General features: G+C 41.7%; 1 protein-coding gene across 1 annotated transcript; it reads left to right on the top strand.

Moving 5' to 3' along the window:
• Positions 1–5,899: 5,899 nt before the first annotated feature.
• MBLAC2 (metallo-beta-lactamase domain containing 2) lies at positions 5,900–11,380 on the top strand. The gene is made up of 2 exons (XM_074532780.1): positions 5,900–6,344; positions 7,881–11,380. Exons 1-2 carry the CDS (start codon positions 5,900–5,902, stop codon positions 8,267–8,269), a joined length of 834 nt encoding a protein of 277 aa, XP_074388881.1. The 3' UTR covers positions 8,270–11,380.
• Positions 11,381–11,655: the final 275 nt, after the last annotated feature.

The following is an 11,655-nucleotide window of genomic DNA, read 5'->3' as shown; positions in this document are numbered from 1 at the left end:
GTAACTTACATAGTGGGGTAAATAAAGAAATTTCTATAGAATATGCCTGCTATTCTCTCAAAATGAGTGTTGAATGATGGAAATCTATGCTGTTTGGCACATTTCACATCAAAATTTCCAGGTAGAAGGAGACAGGGCTTTCATTTGCTACCTGAATAATGAAAAATAGACAGATACATCCTAACTAATAAAACGTTTCCCTTCTCACACTTCAAAGGACCACCTCGCTCATAGATACTGCTCTGAGGTTCTATAACAATCCATTCACTCTTGTAGCAAAGACAATTTATCAAGTTCCTGCTTACAGCCCACTTTGTAACACCCTCTTAGTTTTACAAAATGTTCTGTTAACCAGGTAACAGAAAATATCAGTAAAAAAAAATCTACTCCACAGTTTTCTTAAAGCTAGACCACTTTTGCCACAGAATGCAGTCCCAGAGACAACTGCACACTACAACTGACATAAAAACAAGCTTTTTAAATTGAAGACCATCATTGATGTAATTATAACCCACCCCTCAGATGTGGCATTTTGTACAAAATCAAGGGAAAAAAATTATTAAAACTGTTACACAGTCATTCATAGTAATCCTAAACTCTTAACTGCCAAAAGCAATTATTCTCACCAACCAAACTTTCTCAGAAACTATTCCTTCTCTCTTCAGTCAGAGTGGTATTTTTCTTAACCACTTCTATGATAGTGTTACAGCTACATTAAGTATGCTATCTAATAACATGGACACTCTTCTCATGACTATTATCATGAGGTTGTGTTGTCTAAAACCAGGCCCTCACACAGTTTCTACCAGATGAATTTAAATGAAATGTTAAGGGTTGGATTTTTGGGATTTGAGGGAGGTTTTTTGTAGGGATTTGCTTTTGGGGTGTTTTGTTTTTGTTTAACTTGAACCTTGTGAGAAAGTGAGAAAGATAAATATGCAAAAACAGTTTTAAAAGTATCCAGAATACTACAGGCAGAATTATAGAATGGATGTTCTTTCTCTCATGTGATAAATGGTGCTAAATCAATAAGTGAGTGGTAGGTTGCAAAGCATGAAGTGTATCAGAAGTCCCAGATCTGGACCATGAAAGGAGCTTACTGCTTCCATCTATATTTGCAAGTTGGCCAACACTTTAAATCACTTAATGTTGCTGATGTTCCTTAATTGAGTTTCTAATTGCATTTACAGAAACTTTGTGTGAACTCAGAAAGTGTCTAACAGGAATATGCAACAGCAATAATTCACTGCTTCAAATACTTTCACTGTAAGTTAGTCAAAGCTGTAACGTACTTTTGGTCATTGTCCAGTCATTAAATCAACACTTGAATTTTTTATTGATTCTACTTATACAGCTAGGTTAACTCTGATTTTTCTGAATGACACCAGATTTGCCCTGAGAAGTTTAACTTGGTTCTGAAATTTTGTTCACAGAAGGAAGAAAGCCTTTTACCTTCTCCAGGGTATACATTAAATATACTGGGGCTAGTAATTGTCCTGTTAGACTGACTGTACCTCAAAAGATGCAGTGTATACAGAATTCCAATGGCACAGAATTGTGCTACCAAGCAAACTGCAACATTCACATGATAAACAGTTACAGATGACTTAGTAATATGAAATCACACATCTTAATTGCAATGCTGGATTAAGAGGATGAATGGTTCAGTAAGTCCAAAGCTTCCCTGGACATCAAAATGCAGTCAGAAGATGGTCTTTATTCCCCTTTGATTTTCAAATACATCCAAAATGCCAAGTCTCAATTACGCTCCCTTAATTACACAAAGGATCTTTCAGTTATTTTCAAATGCTGGCTTCTGCAGTACAGGACAATCATACACAATCTTTCATGTTTGCATAAATAGTAATTTTCTAAAATCAGCAAATTTATAGCTTCAAAGATTAATGTAAACTAATTTCAGACAAATTCAAGTATCCAATGTATCTATTCTTGTAATGTCCAGAAAACCAAATCATGATGAGGTCTTCAATGCACTAACTCCTTGCAAGCAATCCAGTTAAATATGTGATACAACAGTTAGCAAAGGGGCAGGAAAGCCCCTTTTGATGATGAATTAAGAAAAATAGTGATTTACATTATTATAAAATCCAAAATTCTTACGGGTGTTCATATATTTCATTAAGTTCTCTATGTTCTCTAAACATGAGTGTAAACACAGTTTACCTGAACACAGACTGTGCTCCAAGATACTGGCTGTACTTACTGGAAATTATGGTGAAGCTTACAGATGAAATCAGGTAGAGCTGCATCTTTACCAAAACCAACAGCCTCCATGTTCAAGGCAGATGAAGCATGTCCTCTTCCTCTACCTGACCCAGCCATTTGGATGTACTGAAAATATTATAGATCTTTAAAGATATATTTTCCTTACATGTTTCAAATTGATGTACACATTACCAAGAAAGTTACCATCTAACAAAGACTACAGGCATTTTAAAACCAGAAATCATTTTAAATAGCAAGCCATTTTCAATGCCCACCTTAGATTCTTCCACAGACTGTAAATTTGATACAAGCATAAAGTCATCTTCATTCACTTATTTCTGCTAGCCACCTCTGCGTGCCTGAAATTAGATGCACAGTATCGGTTCAACCAGAAGAACCAGAAACAGGTGGAAAAAAGTTTAAGAACTCTGAACTTCCTGTGACTACACTCTAGTGTGTTTTTTTAAACTTTTCTCCAAAAGGCAGTTTGTGTTTGTCATTCATGACTTCTTCATCCTGACTATTTTTTGTCCTTAATTGTAGTAACTATTTTTGGATCTTGAAAAAGTGACACAGGCAAAGAGGTAATTAAGATAATCAAAAGTCATGAAAAACTCAGCAGGACTGCAAACTAACTGCTGAAAAAAAAAAAAAAAAAAAAAGCTTGTTGTTTCTAACTGAAATATTTTAAAAGGTCATAAAAGAAGAAGAGTATCCAAAACATTTACAGTCATTTCTCTCCATTTTCATGTTATATCAAGCTTCATCTCATTAACTGCACAACCCATGGGTTGATAAATAAATCAAAATGTGAGAATGGGGGAAGATGTCAATAAATGGGCTCCAAGAGAAGCTGAAGCACTCTGATACTGATCAATCCGACAGACGACTCAGATTAGTGCAAGGTCCGAGCCCAGAAATCCCATGAGCTGCTCACTAGTAACTGCAAGGTCACTGTACTTGCTCGGTACAACCACGTTGTTCCAGACTTACTGCTGCACCTGTACGAGTGCATCTGGTTACCCCCAGACAGAAGCAAAGACCTTTTTATTAAGGCCAGAGAAAACATGCTGATGCCAGTTTTTTTCCTACTTGTTACTTTCTACAGAAATAAGGTCTATGTGGATAAAACAAAATCATATTCTATATTTCCATGCCACTCTGCAGTACAGAATAAATAAGCACAGAGACCTAAATAAATATTTTTTTAAGAAAAAAAAAGGGAAGGGAAGGGAAGGGAAGGGAAGGGAAGGGAAGGGAAGGGAAGGGAAGGGAAGGGAAGGGAAGGGAAGGGAAGGGAAGGGAAGGGAAGGGAAGGGAAGGGAAGGGAAGGGAAGGTTCCGGGAAGGGAAGGGAAGGTTCCGGGAAGGGAAGGGAAGGTTCCGGGAAGGGAAGGGAAGGTTCCGGGAAGGGAAGGGAAGGTTCCGGGAAGGTTCCGGGAAGGGAAGGGAAGGGAAGGTTCCGGGAAGGGAAGGGAAGGGAAGGTTCCGGGAAGGGAAGGGAAGGGAAGGTTCCGGGAAGGGAAGGGAAGGTTCCGGGAAGGGAAGGGAAGGGAAGGGAAGGGAAGGTTCCGGGAAGGGAAGGGAAGGTTCCGGGAAGGGAAGGGAAGGGAAGGTTCCGGGAAGGGAAGGTTCCGGGAAGGGAAGGTTCCGGGAAGGGAAGGTTCCGGGAAGGGAAGGGAAGGTTCCGGGAAGGGAAGGGAAGGGAAGGGAAGGGAAGGGAAGGGAAGGGAAGGGAAGGGAAGGGAAGGGAAGGGAAGGGAAGGGAAGGGAAGGGAAGGGAAGGGAAGGGAAGGGAAGGGAAGGGAAGGGAAGGGAAGGGAAGGGAAGGGAAGGGAAGGGAAGGGAAGGGAAGGGAAGGGAAGGTTCCGGGAAGGGAAGGGAAGGTTCCGGGAAGGGAAGGGAAGGGAAGGGAAGGTTCCGGGAAGGTTCCAGGAAGGGAAGGGAAGGTTCCGGGAAGGGAAGGTTCCGGGAAGGGAAGGTTCCGGGAAGGGAAGGTTCCGGGAAGGTTCCGGGAAGGGAAGGGAAGGTTCCGGGAAGGGAAGGTTCCGGGAAGGGAAGGTTCCGGGAAGGGAAGGTTCCGGGAAGGTTCCGGGAAGGTTCCGGGAAGGGAAGGTTCCGGGAAGGGAAGGTTCCGGGAAGGGAAGGGAAGGGAAGGGAAGGGAAGGGAAGGGAAGGGAAGGGAAGGGAAGGGAAGGGAAGGGAAGGGAAGGGAAGGGAAGGGAAGGGAAGGGAAGGGAAGGGAAGGGAAGGGAAGGGAAGGGAAGGGAAGGGAAGGTTCCGGGAAGGGAAGGGAAGGGAAGGGAAGGGAAGGGAAGGGAAGGGAAGGGAAGGGAAGGGAAGGGAAGGGAAGGGAAGGGAAGGGAAGGGAAGGGAAGGGAAGGGAAGGGAAGGGAAGGTCCTCTGAAAATAGGATGAATAGCATGAAAAGCAAGATGTGAGCCTTGCAGAATAGAGAAGATAAAAGACACTGTAAAGCCCCAAACATGAGCAAAAAAAAAAAAAAAAAGGTAAACAGCAGAACAACACAAGTTAAACGAGACACTAAGCTAACAAGGAAAGGTATTAAATGTAGTGAATATAAAGGTACATTTTTTAAAAGGTGCTTTAAAATTAATTCTTAGTAAATTTGCTTAAAATTACATTGCATCAGTCTGATGAAAATAAGCGTTAAAACTGACAGCATTTCAACTTCACATTTTTACCTAAACTTACAAATTTTTAAAAACCTCAGAATGTTTATGTTTACTGACAGCACAAAGGGACAGTGATAGATGGAAAAATCCTGAAGATTTAGACAACTAAGCCACTAAGGATGATAAAGTTACCCCAACCAGTGTTCTGTTTACCCTGGGGGATTTCTAAAAGATCAACAGGGTGTATTTTCTTGTTTATGAGTAGTTTGTGTGTCATCTATAAAAGAGAAGATTTTCAGATTTAGGCTTTTCAATTTCCTCCAAACCTACGTATGCAGTTTCTCGGGCGTTACTCAGGGGAAGGCAGCTGATGTTTCAGGAGGGAAAGGCCCGTGGAATCCGGATCTCCGACAGCTGCCGGAACGCTGGTGCAACAACAGCAGACCTAAGAAGACTGAGCCCTCAGACGAGCTCTCTGTATCCTACGCTTTCCTCACAGCAAAATTCCTGATCGCTTTCTGGTGGTTGTGTTCTCTGATTTTGAGAGGCAGGTGCCATCAGTTAAAGGGAAGAACAAAAGAAAGTACTGAACATTAAATACTGAGATTTTGTGGGTGTCATTTTAAACTAAAGCCAGTGAAGGTGAGGGGGAGAAGATATTTGTCCTGAGTGTCACTAACCTCTGCCGCGCGAGAACAGCCCTCTCAGCTGCCCTCCGCTCCTTTCCCGCTCCCCGCCCCTCGCTGACAGCCCGTCACCCCTAGAGGGTCCCGCCGCTCCCCGCACGGCTGCAGCGCTTCGCCTTTACTACCCTCTCCGCCAGCGGCTCTCAGCGGCGAAGGAGGCTCAAACCAGCGCCCAGCCCCGCCGCGGCTGAACCTCCACAGCCTCTCCGGGCCTCCCCACGCCTCACCCGGCCCCGTCACGCTCCGCCTGCCGCTGCCGCAGTGGGCCGGGCCCGCGCCCGCCCCGCCCCCCCCGTGCCGCCACCGGGGCGCTGCGGGGGGCGGCTCGCGGGCCCACAGCGCTGGCCGGGCCATGTCGGCGCTGGAGTGGTTCGCGCACAAGCCCCTGGGCGGTGGTATCTTTTGGATCCAGGAACGCTTCTACGAGTCGGGCAACCGGGCCAACATCTGGCTAGTGCGGGGCTCGCAGCGAGACGTGGTGATTGACGCGGGGCTGGGACTGCGCAGCCTGCCCGACTACCTGCGTGACGCCGGGCTGCTGGCGCCGGCCGAGGGCGCCGGGCCGCGGCCGCTGCTGGCCGTGGCTACCCACGTCCACTTCGACCACTCGGGCGGGCTGCAGCACTTCGAGGAGGTGGCGGTGCACAGTGCCGAGGCGTCGGCGCTGCTCCAAGGCGACAATTACGAGGCCGTGACGTGGCTGTCAGACCGGGAGGTGGCGCGGCCGCCGCGGCCAGGCTGGAGCGCCCGGCAGTTCCGCGTCCCGCCCGTCCGGCCCAGTCGCCTGCTGCACGAGGGTAAGGGGGCGGCCTCGCCGCGCCGAGGGGTGCTGGGCGCAGTCCTCTGGGTGTTACGGAGCTGCTTCTTTGCCGCTGAGCGCCTCTTGGTTCACCCAGCTCCTCGTATAAAATAATCAAATCGATTAATTTTGTCACTCCTGTGGACCTAAAAGCCACCCGCAGTCAGCATGGGACCAAAAAGACTTGTACTGGTTAAACCGTTTTTACCAGTTCTGAAGGTTTTGGCAGCTGGGGGTTTTTTCCATCTAGAATAAGAATCACTCAGCTATGTTTTAGGTGACTAATTGAATACCCCAGGTTTATCCTTAGTCTTCAAACGGTATGTCAGCAGGTCATGTTCTGACATCTGGTGATCTTTATTGTTTATAAGCTGTCAAAACATGGAAAGTGGAGTTAACAGAACAATTCCTGAAATATCTACTGAGAATAGTTTTTATTTTACAGAATTTACGTGAATTTTACATGAATACATTTACTGAATTTTACCTGACTTATGTAAAATTTAAAAAATCACGTGTTACTGATGTAGCATTTATAAGAAGTGGCTTGTTGCAGATAAAAAAAAGATCATTTAGTCTCTAATGAGAGACAGTGACTAGGTTTTTTGGTAACAAAAGACCTAAACTGTGCAATACTGTTCAGTAGATGTTGAAGAGTGAGTGTCAGACAGGTGACACATTAGGCACAGTGCTTACTCTTTTCTTGGCTTTATTAGGCCATCCCACATAGGTGCTGGAAAAGCAGAACCGAACTTACTCAAGGCTTCAGTAAAGATTGGATGACATTTAACTATAATAATAGTTAAATAACTATAGTGACATTTAACTATAGTAAATCAATAGAAGTTTAAGTTGTTTTTTTCCTCAAAAACTAGGGAGGATTATTTTAAAAAAATACTTTTGTCAAAGAGCAAGTACACTGGCTGCCAGAGTAGCATCAGAATTCCTAAGATGTTAACTGAGACATGAAACACAAGTATCAGTTCACTGGCTGGTACCGTTAAAAGGCATTCACATTTAAGCTGTCAAAAAAATGACCTAATGGTAAGAAAGTTCTGTTTTTATATCTTGATGAATGAAGTGAAGAAAGTGTGCCAAGACTGGTGTGTACCTGTCATGGTTCTTACGTTTTAGCCTTATGCATTTTAGGAGTAACAGCAGTGCAATTCTAAGGGTAAAATTTTAATAAATTGTGAAATATGTTCTTTGCAAACTGTCAAAGAACCAGCTTAGTTGTGTTCTTTTTGTTCCCATTTCATTTTCTCTACTGCATTGCTTTTCACATTGTGCAATTTACTAGAATGTGAGTATATTCCATTGACACAACCCAAGCCTGTGTTAACCATTAGTATAATTGGAAAATACCTTTTTGCTAAGCTTGTATTTCAAGCACTCACACAGTAAATAAATGCCCCACTCCCACTGTTGCAATAGGTAGTATGTGTCAACGCTGCATATGAGTGGGTAGTTCTCTTTATGTCATTTTAGAAACATGGCAAATGCATACAATTTCCTGTAACAAATGTGTTTGCAGGGGATGTGATCAACCTCGGAGATCGACAGCTCACTGTCATGCACATGCCTGGTCATTCACGAGGCAGCATTTGCTTACATGACAAGGACCGGAAGATTTTGTTCAGCGGAGATGTGGTGTATGACGGATCTATGATTGACTGGCTGCCCTACAGCAGAATCAGTGACTACATTGCAAGCTGCCAGCGCCTGATGGAGTTAGTAGATAGAGGTCTTGTGGAGAAGGTACTACCTGGGCACTTTAACATATTTGGAGCAGAAAGGCTGTATCGTTTAGCTTTCAACTACATTTCCCAAGCTGGAATCTGTCACAAGATCTCTACGTGTGCTATGAGATCCATTGCAAGCATAGCACTTCGTGTTGCAAATTCAAGAATCACTTCTCAGTGACAGTTAATTTTGTGTGATCTGTCACATGCTGTAAAACCAAATGGGTTGTAAAAGCATCAATAACAAGCAGAAGCAGTATGTGTTAGCAAAAAGATGGCCAATTGATACAGGTGAGCTTAAAAAATTCTCCCTTGTTTTTTTACTTTATTCATATTTTCATAAAAACTCTGTAAACTAGTAGCTTTAGCCAAAGCTATAGTTTTTCTTTCTACTTTTTCAGAGCATTTTACATGTATTGCAATACACTGTTTTATTGAAATATATTGTTTTATTTATTTAAATTGAAATATATTGTTTTATTTTTGTTACAACTCTGGCAGATGGATATATACTAAAAGGAGAGGTTTAACATTCATGCTTGAAACCTTGTTGATATAGTACTAGACTTGTGATTATTCATCACCTCTTGTTTAGGTTTTGACCCAAGAGAACTCTTGCTAAGATCTAGTGTGTGGTAGGAGCAGTGCCATTAGGTCAGAGCAGGAGCAATACCTATGCAGGAGTGCGTGAGCAGAAAGTGATAATTCTGTAGCCATTGCCACCCATGGGCATGGTTATCTGCTGCACCTCTAACCACTTGAAGCTTTATCTTTGCAAAGTACTCGTTTGGCACTTCTTTTAGAATACACAAACACATGGCAATTCTATAGACCAAACTTTGAAGCTGTAAGTCACAGATACATCAGTTTATCACAAAAGCTTTTGGTGCAGACAGGCTGTTGAGGCTTTCATATTTCCTGGTGTGGTGCAGGGAGCCACTGCACCAGGCGAGAGGGAGCAAGCAGGAGCACTCTCACTCACTCACCATTGGCTAGGGAACTGTTCTGCTTGTAGGCTTGTGAGTTAGCAATTAGACAATTTGTGAACTAGTGAATTAATGTGTTACATTACCCTGTACAAAGTGGGCTGAGATTTTGCTGGATGTGTTTATTTTTTTCAGCTTATAAAAATATTTGGAGAGTTTGTTGTTCTGGAAAGCTGAGAGAAGGGAACTGTGACAAACTTAAGGCTTTTGTTTATGCTAAAGGGTATTTTCATGTGACAGTGTTGTAACTTGGTGTTAGGGGAGGGATTGAGACTTTACCATGACCTTGCCATAGTGAAGGTGCTGCATTAAGCAGCCAGTACACTTTTTATCACAAAGTGAATGTAGCTCACATGGTTTACTGTTTGCATCTGAAGTATGCGCTGCACGTGGTTGTTCTGAAATGTAAAGTGTGTTGCATTGAGTTTGTTCCAAAAAATATGTTGAATATATTGAGAAATGCTAAATAGCATTGCAATTTGCTTATGAAAATTGAATGTGTGATATTTAAAAGCTGCTGAAATGGTTAGTTTGTGTAATTATTCTAACAGTTTGTATATATTTAACTTTTTTAAATGGACACTGTCAGAATTTATTTTTGTACATAGACATATATGTGTTCCAAAAAAGACTGCAAATGTTTCTCTCAAATTTTAGTGCAGTTTAACTTTTCTTATTTGGCTTTCACTTCATGCAGAAGGTTTTGCCCCCATCATAGCCAATAGTAAGGGAGCCAGAGGTTTGTGCTCTCTCTAAGGCATGAGGGAGAGGAAGTTGATAGCCTTCTAAATAGATGCAAATTCTTGTGGAAAAAAGACCAACCTATTACAAAATTTAAAAAGCAACTCTGTATAAAAATGGTAAAAGCAAGTATCTTAGGTAAGGCTTTTTCCTTTTCATAGATGACTGCACTCCTGCCTTTACTGTGAATATATTCTTTACTAGGATTTGTACTGATTGTTGCCTAGTTCTTCTTAGAAGTGCCTATCTCCAAGCTGAAGCAAAATTGTGAGTGGGCAGGCCATGTGCAGAGATGCAGCACTTCAAAGAATTGTTACCAGTCAGTTCATGGTCTCTTTTTTTTTTTTTTTTGAGAAATCCATGTACATCAGTGTATGACGTGAGGAGTGTTCAGTGGGTAGACTTATCTCATAAAACCAAGAGGTGTTTATCTTGCCTCAGTTGGCAGAGGAAGAAATACTAAAACAGCATGGGAAGCAGGCTGAAGGTATATATATCTCTGAAGCTTACACTGGTTATCGGGAGGATGCCATGGTGTCACAGGTTACCGACAGTATTTGAACACCAAATCAGTTGACAGTGGTGTAACACCAGTAATAATCATTCTTTTTAAACAATGCTTTTGTGAAGACTCTGGGAGCCCTGGTGGTAATCCCGTGCGTTAAAGCAGTCACCAGGAAATTCAAAGCCTGCCAGTATGGATGTCAAGTTGCTAAGTTTTGCAGATGTTCACTAGAAAAGTAAGATCACTTTGAATTGGCATTCTGTGTTACACTTCTATCAGTTTGTTCATTTGATCCAATATTAGAATCTCTGTAGCTAGATTTTACTATATTTTAAAGCCTGAGCTTTTACGACAAGACTCACAGGCAACATCAGTCCAGAAGGAAAGAATAACCTCCATCCTCCATAATTTGTGTTCAAATCTGTGCTCAACATCTCTATCAGTAAAGATCCTTAAATGGTCAGGTCACTCTCAAAATGCCCTATTAAGCTATGCTTAAGTCCACTAAGTACGTAACCAAAACTTTGACTTTTTTACTTTACCAAAATCTAGGGGATAATTTCCTAGCTCAGAAATGAACTTTACATGCACGTAACCCAAAGTGGAGTTTGTTAGTAAATTGCTGCTAATCCAAATGAAAGTAGTTTTTTGAGTCATGAAATTATTTTTTGTATTGCGAGAAATTCACTACTATAAACAGATAAACAATATTTAAATTATCTTAAGTTAAGAGAATGGTTTCTGATTATTTTTGTTAAGACTTAACAAATTTTAATGATAAGAGTTTGACAGTGGTCCTTTAACACTACTTGGATTAAATATTTTAAAAATGCATTGTAAGTTTAAATATACTGTGTCATGTCAGCGTTTAGAACTGTGTTGATTTCTTTGTAACATCTAAATATATGTTAATGCAGTTTTCAGTAGACTGGGGAATTGATATAAAAATCAGATGGGAAGTTTTGTTCTGTAATCTGTCAAGGCTGTTACAATGTTAAACTACTGTTTGCGCATAATTAATTTTTTTCATGTATTATCATAATAAAATATTATAATCCTATGCACTTAAGTAATGATTTCTAGGTATTTCTCAACAGAAGTACTTTTCATTCTAGACGGACTATATTTACAAGTTCCTAGCAGAATTATGCTTCTGAGAAAGAAACTGCATTTAAAATGTTTACACATTGTACATGCACTTTGCCTTGTAAGAGCAGACATCTGTAGCCAAAGAAAAACAAAGTAATGCAGCTCTGTTAAGGAGAGCATGAGGGAGATAAAGGTGGAGGAAAAGGAGGAATTATTAATATTTAATGTTAAAAATCTAGGTCTCAG

This window comes from Zonotrichia albicollis, chromosome Z, assembly GCF_047830755.1.
Source record: "Zonotrichia albicollis isolate bZonAlb1 chromosome Z, bZonAlb1.hap1, whole genome shotgun sequence".
NCBI lineage: Eukaryota > Metazoa > Chordata > Aves > Passeriformes > Passerellidae > Zonotrichia > Zonotrichia albicollis.
The sequence above is the reverse complement of the archived record's forward strand: the minus strand, read 5'-3'. Positions and strand labels throughout refer to the sequence as shown.